The sequence below is a fragment of the Dicentrarchus labrax genome, unplaced genomic scaffold (genome assembly GCF_905237075.1).
Source record: "Dicentrarchus labrax unplaced genomic scaffold, dlabrax2021, whole genome shotgun sequence".
NCBI lineage: Eukaryota > Metazoa > Chordata > Actinopteri > Moronidae > Dicentrarchus > Dicentrarchus labrax.
In genome coordinates, this window is record NW_026136704.1 from 32,737,171 (window position 1) to 32,762,700 (window position 25,530).

At 42.0% G+C, this 25,530-nt stretch overlaps 1 protein-coding gene across 1 annotated transcript in view; it reads right to left on the minus strand.

Annotated features, from left to right (window-relative positions):
* The window catches only part of LOC127363107 (latent-transforming growth factor beta-binding protein 4), a 62,953-nt gene that overhangs the window by 28,677 nt on the left and 8,746 nt on the right, over nucleotides 1-25,530 (minus strand). The window contains 6 exon segments of the mRNA XM_051399584.1: nucleotides 514-714; nucleotides 793-869; nucleotides 953-1,216; nucleotides 7,391-7,612; nucleotides 19,225-19,460; nucleotides 22,459-22,984. Of these exon segments, the coding sequence (XP_051255544.1) occupies nucleotides 514-714; nucleotides 793-869; nucleotides 953-1,216; nucleotides 7,391-7,612; nucleotides 19,225-19,460; nucleotides 22,459-22,984 (1,526 nt within the window).

A 25,530-nucleotide genomic window follows, 5' to 3' on the forward strand; every position in this document is an offset into this window, starting at 1 on the left:
GCTGGAGCCAGCCTCTAGTGTCCGTTAGAGGAAGTGCAGGTTATTTGTTACTTTATGAGGTTTCTACTTGTGTTTGAAGACTTGGACATGCAGCTACTGAAACTAAAGCTGTGTTTTATTATGAGGATGAAATGTGTGAACGTCTGCAGCCAAGAGAGATAAAGTGAACCAGAGTCTCAACTTACTGGATCAGAAACAATAAATCACTGGTTCACGTTCACCAGTAATAAATAAAATCATTCCACAGATCTTCTAATAAAGACTGTCGTTATATGAAACCAGCTGTCCCACAAGAGGACCCCGACCTCAAAATCCTAGATGGCTGCTCACTAACTCTAAAACTTTTATGACATTGTTCAGACTCGTACTGTGTCTGTAACGAACACTGCAGCAGAAGAGAGCAGGTCCAAAGCAGGATAATAACAATAAATACAAATATAAATAAAAAGAAAAGAATATATACTAAAGTCTATCAATATATAATCAATAATCAGTCCTCCCGCTCTCTCTCACCTGTCCATCTTTGACCTCTCTGAAGCAGTACTTGAACCCGGACTGCTGGTTGTACGTGCCGCGCCCCCTCAGTGTCTGTGCCTGGACCGCCGGAGCTGGAGCGCCCGCTGACCCCGAGGAAGTGGAGGATGAAGATGAAGAGGAAGAGGAAGAGGAAGAGGAAGAGGAGACTGTCCGCAGGGTCGGACCGAACCCAGACACCTGGAGCGAAGAGAAGAACCGCTCAGAAATTGGCGCCGATCGATAGCGATCGGTGTAAATTGATTGTCGCAGTTTTACCTTCAGGACCTGGTGGATCTTCACGCTGGCCTCTGGGGGGTGCTGGACTCGGACCTTCACCAGGGAGGGGCCGGGGGCTGCACACACACACACACACACACACACACTCAGTTTCACACAGACGTCCAGTAACCTGTTGGGGTTCAAAGGTCAGACTCACCTCCAGACCTCGCCACCTCCTGGCTGTGTCCCAGCGGCAGGAGGAACTCCGACTGGGTCAGCTCCTGATTGGTCGCCATGGCGGAGAGCGGCGGCAGGGGCTTGACTATCTCATTGGTGGAGGAGGACGGCGGCGCCGCTGCAGATACGGCGGCGGCAGACGTGACGGGGATCTGGCAGAACTTCCCGGTGAAGCCGGCGGGGCAGAGACAGCGGTCCTTCTGCAGGCAGACGCCTCCGTTCTTACACAGCAGAGGACAGAGGACTGCAGGAGGGACAGCGAACGCACCATCAGACACACGTTTGTCTCACAGCTTCAGATTTCACATAAAGACGAGAAAATGTTTCTGTTCTTCGTTACGATGTTGTTTCTTTTTAAAAACCTTTTTCTTAACCAGAACCAGAACCCGGCTCAGCTAAAGGGGACACTAACTGTAGAGCTAACTCAGCTAAGTGCAGCAGTTATCAGTTACTTTAACGTAAAGTAAAGCCATCCTGGCTGTGTCCCAGCGGCAGGAGGAACTCCGACTGGGTCAGCTCCACTTCTTCCCCCGGAGTTCTTGTGCTTTCTCGTCTCGCAGGTTCTCATGGATCCTGGTGGAGCCTCCTGCCATGGTCCTGCTAGATTGCCATTGCCAATACTGTTGTTGCTGTCTGTCTGTCTGTCTGTCTGTCTGTCTGTCTGTCTGTCTGTCTGTCTGTCTGTCTGTCTGTCTGTCTGTCTGTCTGTCTGTCTGTGTCTGTGTCTGTGTCTGTGTCTGTGTCTGTGTCTGTGTCTCTCTCTCTCTCTCTCTCTCTCTCTCTCTCTCTCTCTCTCTCTCTCTCTCTCTCACCCCAACTGGTCGAGACAGACGACCACCCACCTAGAGCCGGAGGATCTGTCCTAGGTTTCTGCCTTTTAACAGGCAGTTTTTCCTTGCCCTTGTCTCCAAGGTCTTGCTCATGGTGGTACTGTTGGGTCTCTGTAATTAATGTTAAAGAGTTCGGTCTAGACCTGCTCTATTTGAAAAGTGTCCTGAGATAACTTCTGTTATGAATTGGCGCTATACAAATAAAATTGAATTGAAAAAAATTGAATCAGAGGAAAACCAGAAAACATTTTCTCCATAACATTTCATCCAGTTTCACCAAAATCAGTGAATAAAGTTATAAATTGTGTAAACAGTGTATTTTTCATGTGTTTTAGTGTATGAATTGTGTTTTGAGGAAGTAAGTTCAGTTGTTTTGCCGATCCGTGTGCATGAGGTCGTTTTCACATTGTCGTATAAACTGAAACTGTTGGATGATTAATTATTGTTGGAGCCCGAAGAGGAAAAATGATCCAATATTTCACTAAAAAGATTAAAGTGCTTCTTGAGCAACTGTACCGAACCCCCCCCCCCATCAATAAATTAATATTATTTATATTCCAGAACACAAAATCAGATTTCTGCATCAGAACTTTGTTTTTCTCTCTCGTGACCTCAGATTGATCTCTAGGATCTGCTTGTTTTTCATATTTCAAATTAAAAGCATTTATTAATCTGTTTAGATTGTCAGTTAATTTACAGGCCTCACACACATTAACACACATTAGTTCTGTTTTTACTTCCACAGATGCATCCTGGGAAGACGTGGGCGTGCCCCCCCCTTGTTTCTGTCGAGGTCAGGTGACAGATGTCAACCAGCGCCCGATGGGACGGAGGTGAAAGTGGACCGGGGAGCCGACACAACCAGCCAGCCGCTTCCTACTTCCTGTTTGAGCGACAGGATGCTTTTTGTTACCCAGAGTTCAGCTGGTGCCAGTGAGCGGATAATACCCAGAAGTCCGTGCAGCAGGAAGGAAACCGGCGGCTTTAATGCCAGCTCCTTCTGACTGTGGGATTTCTACCAGCAGCTCTGTGATCTGAGCCCAGAACAGCTCACAACCAGCAGAAATAACCAACTATTATTGATTATTATTGATTTAGTGACGAGTTGGGTGTTATGTGAGTTATATAACAGAATTTGAGGGTTACTGTTTAACTGTCTGATTAACTGAATGAAGAGCTCCAGCTGCTGTTGGGACGTCACCCGTTCAGAGTTCAACATAACGACCGTTGCCATGTTGGTTTTTCCTCTAAATGGGACCATCAGTTACTAAATGAACATCATGCTGTATGGAAGAAGACTGAAACTAGAGACTGAAACCAGAAACTCATCAGGAAACTGTTCACTGAACTCATACATCAACTTCTCCATAAGCCTGCATGGTATTGGTTTTTATTGCAGCCAGTGGAGCTGCCCCCTGCTGGCCAAACTTCAGAACGGATCTCCACTAACCGATCAGGTTCACAGTTGATGTGTACGGTTACTGAAGCAGCTTTAAATGCAGGACTTCTCCTCGTAATGAAGTAGATGTCAGTTCTTCCTCCACCTCTGGTATCCTGTGTAAGTGTCCACACCCTCCCAAGCATGCATGTAATCTTGTATTTGAAATATTTGTTTATTCTACAAGTGAAATTTATTACACACACACACACACACACACACACACACACACACACACACACACACACACACACACACACACACACACACACACACACACACACACACACACACACACACACACACACAGTTAGCAGGAGGTTTCTGGAGGTAACTGTGGCGAAAGAGAGAGAAAGCGGAGGGATAGAAAGAGAAGAGTGTGCAGGGAATAAACAGAGAGATTAAAGGGATGAAAGGATATAAACAGAGAATGATTCACTGGGATCTGACAGCTCTGTGGTTGAGGTCTGGTTGAAGCAACACTGTGGGTCATTACCACATCTTACAGACATTTTATCAGCTCGTTGATGTTAACATGTTAGCAAACAGTTGGTTATTTCCACATCCAGCAGTTACAACATGATCATTCCTCCTCCCGAGGGAAATATCTCTGCTGCAGCTAAACGCTCCATTATGTTCACAGAGCGGCTCTCTGAAGAACAAGCACGTTTAATTTAATCATGTTTAATTAGGAAAGTGGTTTGAAAACAAGCACACAAAGAAAAACCATTTACATACTGCCGCTGATCAGCCAGCATTAGAAATCAATACACAGATTATTAAAGCATCAATCAAACTAATACAGTCAGCAACCTGATCAGCCTTCAGCAGTTAGCTAGTGTTTCTGTAGTGGAGACTAAACGTTAACAATGATCCATATCAGCAGTTTGAATCCAACTAAAAGCTCCCTGCACCAAACTCCCTTTAAGAAATATCACATTTTAACAATTCCTAACGTGTTCGTAACAACACGTAACTCTAGAAACACGAGCTAAAGGCCGTCATATGTCCACAGTCTGACTGTCAATACAGGATCAATATCATCCATAAAGATACAGTGTATACTGATCAATATCATCCATAAAGATACAGTGTATACTGATCAATATCATCCATAAAGATACAGTGTATACTGATCAATATCATCCATAAAGATACAGTGTATTCTGATCAATATCATCCATAAAGATACAGTGTATACTGATCAATAATCAATGTTTCAATTTAAAAAGAAATCAAGATTTCTCACTAAAATAATAAATAAATAAATAAATCCATCACCATGACAACAAGTGGATCCTGTTTCACACACACACACACACACACACACACACACACACACACACACACACACACACACACAGGTTGTTCTGTTTCTGTACATTTGTGCCGATAAAGTTTAATTCAGAGAAAGAAAAACAGTAACGTTGAGGAGGCACCGAGGAGGGGGAGTGACCTTTTGACCCCATGATGTCATCACCACCTCCCTCATCCTCCGCAGCAGTGTGTGTGTGTGTGTGTGTGTGTGTGTGTGTGTGTGTGTGTGTGTGTGTGTGTGGGTAAGTTAATGATAAATGAAAGCCATATGTCAGTGTGTGTCTCCTCCCTCTTGTTCCTCTGTTTCTACTTTACATCCAAACGTAACGTAAAGAAAATATTTCTCCTAAAAAATATCTGATAAAGAAAACGTAAACTTCCTGTTTGTGTGAACATGAGCTGATTTCTGCCAGTAAAGTAAGAAAATAAGACGAATAAGTCAAAATAATTAAATAAAAAGAGAGATTTAAAACAGATCAGAGATTAGAAACATTACAATTATGAGATATAAAGTTGAAATTATTCTCCATAAGCCTCAATACTGTCAGACTTCTTGTTGCCCCCTGCTGGCCATTAGAGAGACTGCAGCTTTAAGACACAGATTACATACTGTGAATGTCTGGGATCAGTTCAGGTTGCACAACTGTTCACTGGCTCTGCTTCAGACGCTGAACTCGACCGTCAAACAGCTGCAGCCGCTTCACACGTCACACACTGTCCTCATGTGTTCATTCTAATGTCTTCACTGTCTTACAGTCCAGGTGAGATCACATCCTCAGTTATATTGTTCCCATATTTAACAATTTATGCTAAAATATGTTACAAAAACTCAGTTTCTTTGTGTTTTAATATAAACTCCAATCATTGTGTCTTCCTGTGAAACTAAATGTGATGCGTGCTTACGTCAGCATGAACTAACTGACTTCAACAACAACAGCTGGTGTAACGCCGGGTACAGTGGTCTTCATCATCACCATCACTGTCTATATTCCTCACAGTGGTCTTCATCATCACCATCACTGTCTATATTCCTCACAGTGGTCTTCATCATCACCATCACTGTTTACATTTATGATGTCTTATTTATTCTCCTGTACAGCACTTTGGTTGTTTTTAAAGTGCTTAACAAATAAAGTTGGATTGAACCAATCGTATCCTGACATTCACCCGTCAATAAATCACAGAGCGAAGATTCATTAGTTAGCTAGCTAGTTAACAGATCACTGTACAAACTCAACTTTATCAGTGATTTGGGTGAAACTGGATCAGATTTTATTATATTGGTTTTCTCTCTGACGTCCTCCGCTAACTGCTAATGAAGCTAACGGCAGCTGCAACTGAACGGGGCTCAGCAGCCTCCCAGTGAACACAACCTCAGAGACAGACAGAGGACAGATTGATGACAGCGGTACCGAGGTGATTGATGGGAGTTTCCAGATTAACTTGTTGCTAAAAGAAGCTAACTGTTGCTAAGGGTAATATTAAATGCCTTTAGCTAGTTAGCTCGTGCCTCAGTCCAACTGTCCTCCGTCAGCATCAGATGCTGCTTTCAGTCCCGGTCTGGACCTGCTGTTCACTGGGAGCTCCCAGTCCGACAGTCCGAGTCCCCTGATGGATCCACTACATGTCCTTCCTGTCTCACCTGGACTTTCACTCCTCTGTTCACAGTGAACAGCAGCAGGATTCAGGTGATAGACGGGTCCGATAAGAGCTTCTCAGCCGATCATGCAATCAGTGATCAATAAATCAAGATAACCAACCTTTTTATCTATATTTCATATTCTATTGATCAATACCAGACAAACAGTGAACTCAGCAACTGCAGGAAGTTTGTGTAAAACCAGAGATCAGGATGAATTAAGATCAGAGATGAGTTTTTTAAAATGTTTTTGATATCGAGCTGCTGTGTATATTTTTAACGTTTTCTCACACTCATTAAAACCAAGAAGACCTCGTGACCCCTTGTGAAGCTTTGCTGACCCCTAGTGGAGGTTCAGTAGATCACTGGTTAATGTAGCTGTAGATTCATTCTGGTGTTTTCTGAATCATTTGGTTTCGAACTACCGCTCACTGAACCGCATTGTCACCGTGCTAAACTCCTGGTGGTAAACATCGGGCTGTTTGAGGGTTTAGACCTGGTTTTAGGGTTCGCTGCAGGAGGCGTGACCTCCTGTGGACTTGAGTCGAGTTAGAAAGTGTGCAGACCGATTATACAACATAAATGTACATAGTGTGAGGTATGAGCCAATCAAAGGTCTGTATGTAAAAGTGCTTCCTGTTACAGAACGACACCTCACAGCTCGCGTCAATCATCATTAAAGCAGTGGTGCAGATACGTTCATTAAGGGCTCCGACTTGCTGCGTGCCCCGAACTGAATCACCTGCATATTACAGCAGTTACACAGCTGAAAACACTGGAACATCTGTATGTGTTTGAATCCCTCTGGGCTTATGAACTGCAATGATCTGACATCGATGGAGGCCCAATTCTGCCAGTGTGACCAAACACATGGATTCTGTGAGAAACTTTAATGGAAATAGTGACTTTGTGAAGTCTAATGAAGATACTAGAGAAATGGGCTTCCATGGATAGCTTTATGTTGTTGCCCATATCTTGTATTCTGTTGTTTTTATGTCACTATAAACTGTATACACTGTAATAACTACACAGTGGTCACATTAGGACTCAAAGAGGACTCAAAGATCAATGTTTAAGACTTGAGACTTGAGAAAACAATGGCTTTGTCCCACCTCTGCTCACAGCAACACCTGTTATCATTCATATACCAGGTGAGTCATGAAAGCTTTTGTGGAAGGTAAAAGTCGAACTTACAGACTCTGAAGCCCGGTCCATGGGAGCCGTCTCTCCTTCCTCCCTCTCCTCCTCCCTCGCTGCTGCTGTACAGCGTGGTGACGTTGCCTCGCTCGCAGTAGTTGACACATCGCTCCTGGCTGCAGCGCACCTTGCAGATTGTCGGCGTGAACATCACCTGGATCCTCTCCACTCCTCCTCCTCCTCCTCCTCCTCCACCTCCTGCAGCTCTCTGTCCATCAGCTGGAAGAGGAGAGACGAAGACGATGAAGACGGCCGACAGAAACCAGCAGAGTCGAGGCTGCAGCATTTCACTTTGTGTTGCAGTCAGAGTTTGTGAGCGTGTTGCATCGTCCGAACCCCCGGACCTCTCCCCTCTAACTCTAACTCACTCGGCCCTCCCTCCCTCTCGCTCTCTCTCTTTCTTACTCTGTGGTGGAGTTGAAAATGAGCGTCGCAGGAAAAAAGGAGGGAAGGAAGGAAGAAGAAAAACGACCAGGCTGCTTCCCCCCTTGCTCTCCGCTCCGTTTCCCCCCTAAACACTCCTGTGAGTGAGCGAGCAAGCAACAATGTGTGTGAGCAGAGAGAGAGAGAGAGAGAGAGAGAGAGAGAGAGAGAGAGAGAGAGAGAGAAGAAAGAAAGAAAGAGAGAGAAAGAGAGAGACAGAGAGAGAGAGAGAGGGGTAGAGAGATAATTGAAAGCAGTGTGCAGGACTGGGCTCGGCTCCAAACTAAATGTTTAGCAGGGATCTGGTCCATCAGTCCACAGAGGGAGGGAGAGAGAGTAAGAACATGTGAAGCTCTCTCTATCTTTTTTTATGGGTCTTTTTGAGAACACACAGTTTCATAACAGACCTCAGATCAGTGGAGGACGTCAGATGATGATGCAACCCGGGTTTGGGTTTCAGGGGCCGACATTCATAAAACATGTCGGAGCTAAAAGTAGCTGCTGACTGCAGAGGTGGAAGGAAAACTTTAACAGTCCAATAAGTTTAAAAACATAATTACTGAATTTATTTCTTTACTTTAACGAATGCAATAATTATTAATCTTTAATTTATAACATTCAATAAAGTCTCCAGCTACACGCTAGTGCACTGCTACCACATCAACACCAATAGTTTATATGATGAATTATGTTTACTGTACATTACTGCGTCTGTTTACTGTACTTTACTGCATGTTACTGCATCTGTTTACTGTACTTTACTGCGTCTGTTTACTGTACTTTACTGCATCTGTTTACTGCACTTTACTGCATCTGTTTACTGCACTTTACTGCATCTGTTTACTGCACTTTACTGCATCTGTTACTGCATCTGTTTACTGTACTTTACTGCATCTGTTTACTGTACTTTACTGCATCTGTTACTGCATCTGTTTACTGTACTTTACTGCGTCTGTTTACTGTACTTTACTGCGTCTGTTTACTGTACTTTACTGCCTGTTTACTGTACTTTACTGCGTCTGTTTACTGTACTTTACTGCGTCTGTTTACTGTACTTTACTGCATCTGTTTACTGCACTTTACTGCATCTGTTTTCTGCACTTTACTGCATCTGTTACTGCATCTGTTTACTGTACTTTACTGCGTCTGTTTACTGTACTTTACTGCGTCTGTTTACTGTACTTTACTGCATTTGTTACTGCATCTGTTTACTGTACTTTACTGCGTCTGTTTACTGTACTTTACTGCATCTTACTGCATCTGTTTACTGTACTTTACTGCGTCTGTTTACTGTACTTTACTGCGTCTGTTTACTGTACTTTACTGCGTCTGTTTACTGTACTTTACTGCGTCTGTTACTGCGTCTGTTTACTGTACTTTACTGCGTCTGTTTACTGTACTTTACTGCATCTGTTTACTGTACTTTACTGCATCTGTTACTGCATCTGTTTACTGTACTTTACTGCATCTGTTTACTGTACTTTACTGCGTCTGTTTACTGTACTTTACTGCGTCTGTTTACTGTACTTTACTGTGTCTGTTTACTGTACTTTACTGCATCTGTTACTGCATCTGTTTACTGTACTTTACTGCGTCTGTTTACTGTACTTTACTGCGTCTGTTTACTGTACTTTACTGCGTCTGTTTACTGTACTTTACTGCATCTGTTACTGCATCTGTTTACTGTACTTTACTGCGTCTGTTTACTGTACTTTACTGCGTCTGTTTACTGTACTTTACTGCGTCTGTTACTGCGTCTGTTTACTGTACTTTACTGCATCCGTTTACTGCACTTTACTGCATCCGTTTACTGCACTTTACTGCGTCTGTTACTGCGTCTGTTTACTGTACTTTACTGCGTCTGTTTACTGTACTTTACTGCATCTGTTACTGCATCTGTTTACTGTACTTTACTGCGTCTGTTTACTGTACTTTACTGCATTTGTTACTGCATCTGTTTACTGTACTTTACTGCGTCTGTTTTCTGTACTTTACTGGGTCTGTTTACTGTACTTTACTGGGTCTGTTTACTGTACTTTACTGCATCTGTTTACTGTACTTTACTGCATTTGTTACTGCATCTGTTATTGCGTCTGTTTACTGTACTTTACTGCGTCTGTTTACTGTACTTTACTGCATCTGTTACTGCATCTGTTTACTGTACTTTACTGCGTCTGTTACTGCATCTGTTTACTGTACTTTACTGCGTCTGTTTACTGTACTTTACTGCATCTGTTACTGCGTCTGTTTACTGTACTTTACTGCGTCTGTTTACTGTACTTTACTGCATTTGTTACTGCATCTGTTTACTGTACTTTACTGCGTCTGTTACTGCGTCCGTTTACTGTACTTTACTGCGTCTGTTTACTGTACTTTACTGGATCTGTTTACTGTACTTTACTGCGTCTGTTTACTGTACTTTACTGCGTCTGTTTACTGCATCTGTTTACTGTACTTTACTGCGTCTGTTTACTGTACTTTACTGCGTCTGTTTACTGTACTTTACTGCGTCTGTTTACTGTACTTTACTGCATTTGTTACTGCATCTGTTTACTGTACTTTACTGCGTCTGTTTACTGTACTTTACTGCGTCTGTTACTGCGTCTGTTTACTGTACTTTACTGCGTCTGTTTACTGTACTTTACTGCATCTGTTACTGCATCTGTTTACTGTACTTTACTGCGTCTGTTTACTGTACTTTACTGCATTTGTTACTGCATCTGTTTACTGTACTTTACTGCGTCTGTTTACTGTACTTTACTGCGTCTGTTTACTGTACTTTACTGCATCTGTTTACTGTACTTTACTGCATCTGTTTACTGTACTTTACTGCATTTGTTACTGCATCTGTTTACTGTACTTTACTGCGTCTGTTTACTGTACTTTACTGCATCTGTTACTGCGTCTGTTTACTGTACTTTACTGCGTCTGTTTACTGTACTTTACTGCATCTGTTTACTGCACTTTACTGCATCTGTTTTCTGCACTTTACTGCATCTGTTACTGCATCTGTTTACTGTACTTTACTGCATCTGTTTACCGTACTTTACTGCGTCTGTTTACTGTACTTTACTGAATCTGTTACTGCATCTGTTTACTGTACTTTACTGCGTCTGTTTACTGTACTTTACTGTGTCTGTTTACTGTACTTTACTGCGTCTGTTACTGCATCTGTTTACTGTACTTTACTGCGTCTGTTTACTGTACTTTACTGCGTCTGTTACTGCATCTGTTTACTGTACTTTACTGCGTCTGTTTACTGTACTTTACTGCGTCTGTTTACTGTACTTTACTGCGTCTGTTACTGCATCTGTTTACTGTACTTTACTGCGTCTGTTTACTGTACTTTACTGCGTCTGTTTACTGTACTTTACTGCGTCTGTTTACTGTACTTTACTGCGTCTGTTACTGCGTCTGTTTACTGTACTTTACTGCGTCTGTGTACTGTACTTTACTGCGTCTGTTTACTGTACTTTACTGCGTCTGTTTACTGTACTTTACTGCGTCTGTTACTGCGTCTGTTTACTGTACTTTACTGCATCTGTTTACTGTACTTTACTGCATCTGTTTACTGTACTTTACTGCGTCTGTTTGCTGTACTTTACTGTATTTGTTACTGCATCTGTTTACTGTACTTTACTGCGTCTGTTTACTGTACTTTACTGCATCTGTTACTGCGTCTGTTTACTGTACTTTACTGCATCTGTTTACTGTACTTTACTGCATCTGTTTACTGCACTTTACTGCATCTGTTTACTGCACTTTACTGCATCTGTTTACTGCATCTGTTTACTGTACTTTACTGCATCTGTTTACTGTACTTTACTGCGTCTGTTTACTGTACTTTACTGTGTCTGTTTACTGTACTTTACTGCATCTGTTACTGTACTTTACTGCATCTGTTACTGCATCTGTTTACTGTACTTTACTGCGTCTGTTTACTGTACTTTACTGCGTCTGTTTACTGTACTTTACTGCATCTGTTACTGCATCTGTTACTGCATCTGTTTACTGTACTTTACTGCGTCTGTTACTGCGTCTGTTTACTGTACTTTACTGCATCCGTTTACTGCACTTTACTGCATCCGTTTACTGCACTTTACTGCATCCGTTTACTGCACTTTACTGCATCCGTTTACTGCACTTTACTGCATCCGTTTACTGCACTTTACTGCATCCGTTTACTGTACTTTACTGCATCTGTTACTGCGTCTGTTTACTGTACTTTACTGCGTCTGTTTACTGTACTTTACTGCGTCTGTTTACTCTACTCTACTGCTTCTGTTTACTCTACTGCTTCTGTTTACTCTACTGCTTCTGTTTACTCTACTTTACTGCATCTGTTTACTGTACTTTACTGTCTGTTTACCTCTACTTTACTGCCTGTTTACTGTACTTTACTGTCTGTTTACCTCTACTTTACTGCCTGTTTAGTGTACTTTACTGCCTATTTACTGTACTTTACTGTGTTTCTTTACTGTACTTTACTGCCTGTTTACTGTACTTTACTGCCTGTTTACTGTACTTTACTGCCTGTTTACTGTACTTTACTGCATCTGTTACTGCATCTGTTTACTGTACTTTACTGCGTCTGTTTACTGTACTTTACTGCATCTGTTTACTGTACTTTACTGCATCTGTTACTGCATCTGTTTACTGTACTTTACTGCGTCTGTTTACTGTACTTTACTGCGTCTGTTACTGCACTTTACTGCATCTGTTTACTGTACTTTACTGCATCTGTTACTGCATCTGTTTACTGTACTTTACTGCGTCTGTTTACTGTACTTTACTGCATCTGTTTACTGCACTTTACTGCAACTGTTTACTGTACTTTACTGCAACTGTTACTGCATCTGTTTACTGTACTTTACTGCATCTGTTTACTCTACTTTACTGCGTCTGTTTACTGTACTTTACTGTCTGTTTACCTCTACTTTACTGCCTGTTTACTGTACTTTACTGTCTGTTTACCTCTAGTTTACTGCCTGTTTACTGTACTTTACTGTCTGTTTACTGTACTTTACTGCCCGTTTAATGTACTTTACTGTCTGTTTACTGTACTTTACTGCATCTGTTACTGCATCTGTTTACTGTACTTTACTGCGTCTGTTTACTGTACTTTACTGCGTCTGTTTACTGTACTTTACTGCATCTGTTACTGCAGCTGTTTACTGTACTTTACTGCGTCTGTTTACTGTACTTTACTGCGTCTGTTTACTGCGTCTGTTTACTGTACTTTACTGCATCCGTTTACTGCACTTTACTGCATCCGTTTACTGCACTTTACTGCATCCGTTTACTGCACTTTACTGCATCCGTTTACTGCACTCTACTGCATCCGTTTACTGTACTCTACTGCATCTGTTTACTGCACTTTACTGCATCTGTTTACTGTACTTTACTGCATCTGTTACTGCGTCTGTTTACTGTACTTTACTGCGTCTGTTTACTGTACTTTACTGCGTCTGTTTACTGTACTTTACTGTCTGTTTACCTCTACTTTACTGCCTGTTTACTGTACTTTACTGTCTGTTTACTGTACTTTACTGCCTGTTTACTGTACTTTACTGCCTGTTTACTGTACTTTACTGCCTGTTTACTGTACTTTACTGCCTGTTTACTGTACTTTACTGCCTGTTTACTGTACTTTACTGCCTGTTTACTGTACTTTACTGCGTCTGTTTACTGTACTTTACTGCATCTGTTTACTGTACTTTACTGCATCTGTTACTGCATCTGTTTACTGTACTTTACTGCGTCTGTTTACTGTACTTTACTGCGTCTGTTTACTGCACTTTACTGCATCTGTTTACTGTACTTTACTGCATCTGTTACTGCATCTGTTTACTGTACTTTACTGCAACTGTTTACTGTACTTTACTGCAACTGTTACTGCATCTGTTTACTGTACTTTACTGCATCTGTTTACTCTACTGCGTCTGTTTACTGTACTTTACTGTCTGTTTACCTCTACTTTACTGTCTGTTTACTGTACTTTACTGTCTGTTTACTGTACTTTACTGTCTGTTTACTGTACTTTACTGCCCGTTTAATGTACTTTACTGTCTGTTTACTGTACTTTACTGCCTGTTTACTGTACTTTACTGCCTGTTTACTGTACTTTACTGCGTCTGTTTACTGTACTTTACTGCGTCTGTTTACTGTACTTTACTGCGTCTGTTTACTGTACTTTACTGCGTCTGTTTACTGTGCTTTACTGCGTCTGTTACTGCATCTGTTTACTGTACTTTACTGCATCTGTTTACTGCACTTTACTGCATCTGTTTACTGCACTTTACTGCATCTGTTTACTGCACTTTACTGCATCTGTTTACTGTACTTTACTGCATCTGTTACTGCCTCTGTTTACTGTACTTTACTGCGTCTGTTTACTGTACTTTACTGCGTCTGTTTACTGTACTTTACTGCATCTGTTACTGCATCTGTTTACTGTACTTTACTGCGTCTGTTTACTGTACTGCATCTGTTTACTGTACTTTACTGCGTCTGTTTACTGTACTTTACTGCCCGTTTACTGTACTTTACTGTCTGTTTACCTCTACTTTACTGCCTGTTTACTGTACTTTACTGCCTGTTTACTGTACTTTACTGCCTGTTTACTGTACTTTACTGCCTGTTTACTGTACTTTACTGCCTGTTTACTGTACTTTACTGCCTGTTTACTGTACTTTACTGCCTGTTTACTGTACTTTACTGCCTATTTACTGTACTTTACTGCGTTTGTTTACTGTACTTTACTGCCTGTTTACTGTACTTTACTGTCTGTTTACCTCTACTTTACTGCCTCTTTATTGTACTTTACTGCCTGTTTACTGTACTTTACTGCGTTTCTTTACTGTACTTTACTGCGTCCGTTTACTGTACTTTACTGCGTCCGTTTACTGTACTTTACTGCGCCTGTTTACTGTACTTTACTGCGCCTGTTTACTGTACTTTACTGCGCGTTTACTGTACTTTACTGCGTTTCTTTACTGTACTTTACTGCCCGTTTACTGCGTTTCTTTACTGTACTTTACTGCCTGTTTACTGTACTTTACTGTCCGTTTACTGTACTTTACTGTCCGTTTACTGTACTGTCTGTTTACTGTACTTTACTGCGTTTCTTTACTGTACTTTACTGCGTTTCTTTACTGTACTTTACTGTCCGTTTACTGTACTTTACTGTCTGTTTACTGTACTTTACTGCGTTTCTTTACTGTACTTTACTGTCTGTTTACTGTACTTTACTGTCTGTTTACTGTACTTTACTGTCTGTTTACTGTACTTTACTGTCTGTTTACTGTACTTTACTGTCCGTTTACTGTACTTTACTGTCTGTTTACTGTACTGTCTGTTTACTGTACTTTACTGCGTTTCTTTACTGTACCTTACTGTCTGTTTACTGTACTTTACTGTCTGTTTACTGTATTTTACTGTACGTTTACTGTACTTTACTGTCTGTTTACTGTACTGTACTGCCCGTTTACTGTACTTTACTGCGTTTCTTTACTGTACTTTACAGCCTGTTTACTGGCTATGTTCCATTCAGTGCTGCATGTTGAGCTCTGCTACCATAAATGGAACAGAACCTTAATCAGATAACACCTGTGTTTACCCGACTATTTCATGTTACGATGGCTGCAGTGAAAAAGGTCTAAGCCTACCAATGTTCCAGTTTTGGTGCTAGCAGCTCTGTGGGGCTGTGCTGCACAGTGTAGCTCTGAGCTAAATGCTAACACGCTAACATTCTGATGTAAAACAACAACCTTCACACGAGAGAAACAAACTGAATGGAACCAGACCCAAGCTAACATATCTAACAGTGCGACTGGTCCTGGTTTTCCTGTGGGACCCCGGACCCTCCTCAGGGGCCCCGGCTCTGCAGACAGCTGACGGTGTGTGAGTGGAATAGAGGCTGGTTGTTACTGCTGCTGTTTGTGTATGAGCTCACGTCCTGACACACACACACACACACACACACACACACACACACACACAGTCTGAAGCAGTGAAGCAGAACAACTATAAACATGAACAACTGTGAAAATTATTACAGCATCAATACACACACACACCTGCAGGAGAAACACACACACACACACACACACACACACACACACACACACACACACACACGTCTGAATCCTAAAATACAGACGACTGCAACTGTTGGGTCTCTGTAAATAATGTTATAAAGAGTTCGGTCTAGACCTGCTCTATTCGAAAAGTGTCCTGAGATAACTTCTGTTTTGAACTGGTGACATACAAACAAAACTGAATTGAATCCATTTACTGTACTGTACTCTACCGTACCCTAACCTACTCTATCGTACTCTATCCTACTCTATCCTACCCTATCCTACTCTACTGTACTCTATCCTACTCTATCCTACTCTATCCTACCCTATCCTACTCTACTGTACTCTATCCTACTCTACTGTACTCTATCCTACTCTATCCTACTCTATCCTACCCTATCCTACTCTACTGTACTCTATCCTACTCTACCGTACCCTAACCTACTCTATCGTACTCTATCCTACTCTATCCTACCCTTTCCTACTCTACTGTACTCTATCCTACTCTACTGTACCCTATCCTACTCTATCCTACTCTACTGTACTCTACCGTACCCTAACCTACTCTATCCTACTCTATCCTACTCTACTGTACTCTATCCTACTCTACTGTACTCCATCCTACTCTACTGTACTCCATCCTACTCTACTGTACTCTATCGTACTCTATCCTACTCTACTGTACTCTATCCTACTCTATCCTACTCTACTGTACTCTATCCTACTCTATCCTACTCTACCGTACCCTATCCTACTCTACCCTACTCTATCCTACTCTACTGTACTCTATCCTACTCTACTGTACTCTATCCTACTCTACCCTACCCTACTCTATCCTACTCTATTGTACTCTATTGTACTCTACTGTACTTTACACTACTCTACTGTACTCTATCCTACTCTACCGTACCCTACCGTACTCTACTGTACTCTACCGTACCCTACCGTACTCTACTGCGTTTACCGTACTAATGAATATGTTTATTGAACTTTACTGTATTTATATATTCTATACACACAATCTAACCTGGGACCTGTTAGCTTTAGCCTCAGTCTGTTGATGTAAGATAAAACCATAACTCCACACTTCATAATGTGACTTTGTTCATCAATCCCTCCATCTTAATGTAATCTTCATGTAGCACTAAAGCGAACTGTTCTCTCTACAGCTGAACAATAGCAGGAACTGTTAGCTGGTCTAATCACAGCGATCAAGGCTGAGCTATGATCCTGTATTAACATCCACCTTATCTGAAGCTCACACTCAGTAACAAACTGGCATTCCAGCTCCATTAAATCACCGTCAGCTTGTTTTTTCCATCAAGGTGTGACTGACAGACGTGACCAGTGTGTGTACAGTTTATCTCTCAGCGCCGCCGGATCAGCGCCACTACACTAAATAATGACCCGTGTGCTGTGGTATGTGTGTTAAATACACAGTAAGCTCGTGTTAACATGTCCAAACATGCATGATTATAATGTCTGCTCTTGTATCGCTAACACCGCCGCCAGATAAACATTACACACAGTCAATACACAGTGAGGTTTATTTATGTTGTATTATAGTAAAAACAAAGAAACTATATTGATGCCTTTCAAATAATTTAACTAGGATACTGATTGTATGTCTATTTTGTTGAATCTTGTTTTTTAATTATGCTTAAGTTTTCATCCTTATCTTTTCCTGACATTAATAAGCTTCTACATGAAAGACTAACCAGGCTGAAAACAATGCTAACTGGCTAACTCCAGCTGGTAGCAAGCTAGAGCAAGTGGGTTTGTTTGGTTTTAACCAAAGTAAGTAAGTAACCCGTCCGGCTGCAGGCCTCCTTTTGAGAAAATAACTAAAAATGACGCCTTTTGACACATTACCTTGTTAGTTTAATACTTATTGGCTAAAAATGTGTGTCAGAATAAGTAATTTCATTGGTTACATTTTCCTGTCCTGACCTATCAACACATGGCTCATTTTAATATTCAAATGAGCCATGTTTGATTCGCCACATGCTCTCACACTGTTGCTTCCACCAAGCTGTCAATCAGAAAACGTAACATTAGCTAAAGGCGGTTGTTGGACTGAAATTCTGAAAATGCCGAAGCGAAAGACCTCGTTTAACCTTTAGATGAACTCTATGAGGAATATGGCGTAGTGGAAGCTGCACTCAGAAATGGAAGGTTGCTACAGTGAGGAGCTGTATCTGAAACTATTTTCCAGAGCAGATGTCCCACTTGAGAATCTGAGGAAGGTCAGTGCCTACATCTTCTCAATCCCATGTAGCAACGCACGTACAGAGCGTGTTTTTTCAATGATGACCACAGCCTGGAGAAATTAGAGAAATCGACTGGAAGTGGACATTGTCAAGGCAGAACTGCAGATTTGCATTAATTTCACAGACCAGTGCACAGAGATATACAAGAAATTCCTTGCGAACAAGAAACTCTTGGAAGCAGCCAGGAAAGGGCTGAAGTATCGCAAATAGACTGTGTGCCAGTTCCAAGAGGCCAGACCTCCCTTCTACCATCAGATTCTCTATCAGCCTCAACCAGCCTCTACCCAGCCTGTTACCAGCTGCCTGAACTCCAGGTGAGAATGTCATACAACTCTGTCCTGTTCATGTTATTTAGCAATATGGATAAGGAAAGGCTATGTGTCTCAACTTGTTTCATCAGTGTGATTTTTCTTGTGTTTCATTGTTGATGCTACAGATCCACAATGCTCAGGCCTTCTGTGTCCTGCCTCAACCAGCCTCTGTGAAGCAACCTTGAGGACTCACAGTCACAGATGGACTCAGATACTCAGATGTATAGGCAAAGCCTATAATACATCAGAAGGTTTTTTACCCTTTATCTATCCAGATAAAACATTAAGAACAGTTTCTGTATGATGTTTATTAGACCTATGTAATCTGAATTGGAAGGGCACGTTGTCATGAGCTGTATCTTATTTATTATTAGCTATGTGGTATGTGTATGCACCTTTATGTAATCTGCTGGAAAAACATTAAAATTTAAAACCGGATCATACCAAACAAATATCTGCTTGCGTGTCCCCGTGTATGCAAAGTGTGCTCCTTTTGGTTGTGAAGGAAATGGCCACCCTATACTAACTAAGTAACTAAGTTGCGGAGCTGGTTGAGTGTAAACTCTTAGTCTGATTACCTTCTGTTTTATTTTATCATTTAAATGTTTATTTCTGATCTTGGTCTCTTTAATTGTTTTGTAAAATACTTTCAATTGTCTTGTTGTCTAAATGTACGAATAAATAATAAACATAAACAAAGTGTTGGTTATGATCTCAGTATATTTGATCGTGTTGCGTTCACTGACCTGCGGCCGCAGTGACGTGCACGGTGTACTGCCCCTTCTGAGTGTGGAAAGTCTTCACACTGGTCTTGATGGATGATGATGAAGACGAGGAGTAAGAGGAGGAGGAAGGGGAGGTCGCGGTGAGAAGTTTCTTTCTCTCCTTTTCGATGTGCCTCATCAGCAGGGCGGCCATCTTGTCTCCTCTTCCTCCCCGAGACAGAGTCTTCCTCAGCAGCACAGCCTGGGCCTCCCTCACACTGACACACAAACACATCATAAATACATCTTTTACACAATATACACAGTTAAGAAAGCTTAACTACAGTTAGCGATTGATTACGTACATTCGGGACTCTGGGGGGCCTATCAGCAGGCAAAGTGTGAAAACAGGTGACTCAGTAATTTGTTTGTGGGGTGCCTCAGTCAGAATACCGGAGATAAAGCAGTTAATGTTGACTTCGCAGGGCGTGTGGCGTCACGTTCCCTGATTGCGAACTTTCAGCGCGAACGTTGCCTAGCAGCGCTCCGCCATTGTCGGATAAAAAGGTGAGTGTGCGGCGAGGGAGCGGCGGAAGAGCGGCCTCATGTCTGAGCAAAAGTATGCTAACTGTTCTGTTCTTGGCTGCACAGCCCAGCACAGAGCTCTACATACAGTCCCAGTCTCAGAGGATTCAGGAGTCCTGTGGATACAGTTTATATATGACGGCAATGTCCCGGCTCGGGTCAACAAAACAATACATGTGTGTTCGAACCACTTCCTGATGGACTGTTGTCTGAACCTCGGTCAGTACAATGCTGGACTGTCCCAAAAACTGTTGCTGAAAATGGGAGCAGTACCAACTGTCCGTGGCAAGATGGCAGAGGAAGAAAGTATTTTTAAGAGTTTATGCTTTGTTTTTCATTGTTTGTGTAACGCTAGCAAACGCTAACTGCTGTTAACTGCTGGAGCCTCAGTGACGCTAACGTAACAGTTATTCTGTTTGTTAACGTTAAATGTTTGTTAAATGTGTGCAAGATGCACTTCAAACTTATAAGGTTACTTATGGTAACTTATAACCATATTCTTCCCTGCTGATATTTTAATAGAGATTCACCCAACGTTTACCCCCGCTGACAGTATCTCAGTGCAGGAGGACGACTCGGTAAAAGTTACCGGTACTGTTGTGTGCTTTGTGGCCGGGGGAAGTTGACTTAATGTGCGTCTGTATTTTGGATAACGTGCATGCTTTTCATGAAGTACTATGCTTGTGTGTGGCGCTGCTAGAATGAGCAGAGACGTGACCTCTGAGCTAACAAACTGTAGCGGCAAGCCTCATCAGCTGTTCCGCTCGTTGAACTACGTTACGTTACTTTATGATGTAGCTGGTCGGTACGAAGGACACAAAGTGAAACATTATGAGACAGTATTTGCTTTTACTGCATTACAAATTACTTCGGTAACTCCTTCTTGTTCAGGGTCTGACTCTGGTTCAAACATATATGGTTGGACCACAAAGTTTCCTCCAGTTGCCATCTTTCTCCCAGGGTTCACGTTTAACTGTTGTCATGGTAGCGTGAAGCGTGCCGGCGTCGGACACAGGCACTCAAACCCGACCGCTCAGAACAGGGCTGCTTTGAACTGCTGTGGTGCTTCATCCTTATGGTATTTTGAATTTCTACTGGTGTTGTGTGGTTAAAAGTCATGTTAAACAAGACACGTCTAGGTAAACTAAGAAAGCTTACCTACAGTTAGTGACCCAAGATTAACTAAGCTACCTTAGTGTTAATTAAAATAAAATTAGAGCATACTGGTGTCGTGTGGTTTCAACTATTAATAGGCTACATAAACTAATCCTGGAGGCTATCGGAGTTCATGCTACGTTCACGTTAGCGGCTCTTCGTTGGATTTGGAGAAGTTTACAATCCAGAAACAACAGCTAACGATACCGTTCCAATCAGGTAAAACTTTTTCTTGTAACATTCAGAGTGAATAAATATACATTATGTTTATGTTATTTACAGTTAATTCCAGTATTTAACAGTTTGTCTTACCATATTTAAAACACTAGGACAACCTTTACATTGCAACAGTTACTTACTGTTTATATAGTTTACTTGTTTATTTAGTTACTTACTCAGTAAAATAAAGTCAAATATGATGAACTTTGCTCGCACTGTTAGCACTGTTAGCTGAATGGAAGGATGACAGGTTAGCAACAGTAACTAAGGAGACTTTAAAATATGAACTGATCCGGCTGCTGTTTGTGTTGGAGCCGGTCTGACAGTCTGTAGGAGTGCAGAGAGAAATGGAGGGAGTGAACTGTCTGAAACGTGATTTAAAACGACCTCAAGCAGTCGGAGGGAATAAATAACGCAGATAACCAACAACAGCCAGAGACGCCCTGCAGTCGGATTATTCCTCAGTCCTCAAACGTTACAGCTGCCGCTCTGTTAGCAGCCGCTTCACACAATGTTACTTTAAAAATATATTAGCTTCATATTTCGAAGTAAGGAGGTGAGGAGACGAAGTAAGGAGGTGAGGAGAGGAAGTAAGGAGGTAAGGAGAGAAAGTAAGGAGGTGAGGAGAGGAAGTAAGGAGGTGAGGAGACGAAGTAAGGAGGTGAGGAGAGGAAATGAGGAGGTAAAGAGAGGAAGTAAGGAGGTGAGGAGAGGATGTAAGGAGGTGAGGAGAGGAAGTAAAGAGAGGAAGTAAGGAGGTGAGGAGAGGAAGTAGAATCCTCCAGAAGCTCCTCGAGGTCAGTTTTTTTTTTCCCACAGTCTGTCCTGACCCCGGCTCTGACCCCTGGCCTCCACAACCTTTGACCTCTGACTCTATTGATTGTTGAAACTGAGTTTTCACAGGCTGACAGAAAAGTAAAAAGTAGAAATACTCCACTGTGAGTAAAAGTATTGAACTTGTTCCTGTTAGAGTTTTTATCTGATTTGTAGAACAGTGATGCAGCAGCGGCTGCAGTGTGTATTATCAGGGGAACAGCTCCACCTGCTGCCTCAACACAGAACTGCAGCTTGATTTTCATCTACTTTAATACTTTAACTACATTTTCCTGATTATACTTTTACTTAAGTTACATTTTCTTTTTTTTCCTTTTTTTTTTAAAGTATATTTTATTATAGTGACAGCTGAAGACAGACAGGAACGGGGGGCAGAGCGAGGGGACGACACGCAGCAAAGGGCCGCAGCCCTAAGTTACATTTTCAACACAGTACTTTTATTTATCTCCGAGTACTTCACTAAAGATTATAAACTTGATTTACCTCAACACCTGGTTCTTTGCTCCTCCAGTCTTCACCTCCTTCTTCCCTCCCCTCAGCCCGGGGAACTCTGGACCAGGACCAGCACTGTCAGCTGCTTTAGACTCAGGAGGACTTTTCGGGGAGGCCTGGTTCTCCACCTGCAGGAGAAACCCCTTGTTGGAGGTCTTAGGCTGCTCCTCTTTGTTGTGGGTCTCAGTAGAGGATGGATCCAGGTCTGAGGTTTTGGGTTTGCTGCTGGTCTCTGGTAGTGAGGGAGCTGAGGAGGAGGAGGAGGAGGAGGAGGAGGAGGAGGAGGAGAGACTGAGGACCTTCATCGTTCTGAGTACTTGGCTGGGAGGAGGTCTGGAGGCTGGTTCTCGGGGTCCGTTGGGGTTTTTGGGGATCAGGTCCTGGATGCTAGTGGGATGGACGGAGGTCAGTGTTACCGTGGGAACCTCACAGCGGTAACCGTGGAAACCTCGACGACACACGCAGCGGTTGGACTGCCGACACAGCGCGTTGTTATGGCAACGGGGAAAACACCTGGCTGCAGGAGGAGGAGAGGAAGTAAGGAGGTAAGGAGAGGAAGTAAGGAGAGGAGGTAAGGAGGAGTTCGGTTATATTGAATTAAACTTTATTTAAACTATATCCAGCAGCAGACGTCTTTAATAAAGTTGCAATATATTAAAATAGATCAATAAATCAGGTCTCTACTGGATCATTACGTCACAAAATGGCTGCCATTAATGAGGTTTGACCATCAGTGAGAGTAAATCTGCGTTTGGGTTTAAACTTCGTTAGTGAATGAGGAGATTTTACTTTATATTAGTGCTGTCAGTTAAACGCGTTATTAACGGCGTTAACACAAACCCATTTTAACGGCGTCAATTTCTTTATCGTGAGATTAACGTTCTTTTTGGCCTAGCACACTTTGTAGTTTTTTTCACATGCTGTTGCAACAACTAGTAACGTTAGAAAAACTACAACACCCACCGGATCTAGCTAGACCGGAAACAGAACAACAGGCACGCCGCACACACTTGTTTAAGAGTAGTAGACGTTACGTTTTGAGTGGATGGCGAGCGCGAGACGCCGAAATGGATGCCAATAATATTCTGAATGGAAAGTTTACTTTTAAAAAGTTTCCAAATGTTTCCATTGACAAGACCAAAGTGATCTGTGTGTTTTGTCGCATTCTCCGCCCCCTCATCAAAGCCAGGCGACAACGGATGATTTTTCAATAAAAACAACATTTGCACAAAGCAAGCCGATCCACTTTCCCATGTTGATAAGAGCATTAAAATGAGAAAAAATAATGGGACAAAAAGAAATCAAGGGACATTTAGAACAGATAAAAATGTTATATGTTATAATGATAAAAAATTAATCGCAATTAAATATTTTAATCGCTTGACAGCCCTACTTTAGAGTAAAGTGTCCTGCTTTTATTTTAGTAATTCGGTGTTTAACATCCTCCACACAGATTCTTCAGTGAGGCTGTTCTTTCAAAGTAAAAGCCCCATAGGGTAAGTAAAGACCCCAATAGCTTGTTAACCGGAGGGATGCATCTATTTTTCAAAATAAAATCCCCAGATAATAACTATCTCAACAGGAAACTACAGTTATACTTTTTCGAAATGTTCTAGTTATCACAACTTAGAAATAATTTACAATCTAATGAGGCTGAGTTAGAACTTACACACTGTCTGTCTGCCTGCCTGCCTGTCTGTCTGCCTGTCTGTCTGCCTGTCTGCCTGTCTGCCTGCTATACAATTCCTGTTTGTTTGTGGTGTTTTTTCAGGACAATGTGACCAAACAGTAAAGCTTTACTCTGAGCCCACTGTGTGTGTGTGTGTGTGTGTGTGTGTGTGTGTGTGTGTGTGTGTGTGTGTGTGTGTGGAGAGAGAGAGAGAGTAAATCTGTTTCCATTCACGAGTTTCTTTCACAGCCATTTAATCCCAACCTGAAAGAAACCATTTGGATCTGTGAGTGTGTGTGTGTGTGTGTGTGTGAGAGAGTGTGTGTGTCTTTGTGTGTGTGTGTGTGTGTGTCTTTGTGTGTGTGTGTGTGTGTGTGTGTTTGTGTGTGTGTGTGTGTGTGTGTGTGTGTGTGTGTGTGTGTGTCTGTGTGTGTGTGTGTGTGTGTGTGTGAGTGTCTCCGTGTGTGTGTGCGTGTGTGTGTGTGTGTGTGTGTCTGTGTGTGAGTGTGTCTGTGTGTGTGTGTGTGTGTGTGTGTGTGTGTGTGTGTGTGTGTGTGTGTGTGTGTGTGTGTGTGTCTGTGTGTGTGTGTGTGTGTGTGTGTGTGTGTGTGTGTGTGTGTGTCTGTGTGTGTGTCCAGTAATTTGACCTTTTTCTGTCATTCTCAGTTCTGCAGTCAGTTAGCCTAGCTTAGCATTAAGACTGGGAGTTTTATGCTAATCAATTGTTTGCTGCCTAGCAACCAATACTGAGTCAGTGTCTCAGTAAGTTGGTCTCTTACCCATAATGCCCCTCTCTGAGTACGTCCACAAAGACTAAGAATCTTAATTCAATCAAACTGAGAAACCACAAGGAGCTTTTATCAAAACGTTGTTGTTCATTTGAGGGAAAACAGCAAGAAATTGACTAAAACACCAGCTGGCAAGTTATTAGAAAGCTCAGTGTAATCAATCTCTTATCAGTTGACATGTTTGTTATATTTATAACACTTTCAGCACTTTACCTCGCTGTGAGACCGAGAGAGTGGCTGCGCTGCCTCCGTCTGCAGCAACTAACGAATTAACGTTTGTTAAGACACCAAAGTCTGGAATTAAACAGATATAATACAATGTGCACAGAATGTAGTGAAACTAGACGGACGTTGTTTCACTGTATTTGGCAGAAAGATTAAAACGTTCTGGGAGGAGTTAAAATCAAGAAGATTATTTCACTGGATCCTATAAGCTTCCTCTGTCGGCTTACAGCCACAGAAACATAATTATAGTAAAAATCAACGAGCATTTATAGACCTCAGCTCGCTCTACTCTAGAAAAACACGTATCACACCGTTGTGGAAAAAGATTCACGGACTCAGTGGATGAAACAGATGTAAACTTAGATATTAAAGGCTTAACTG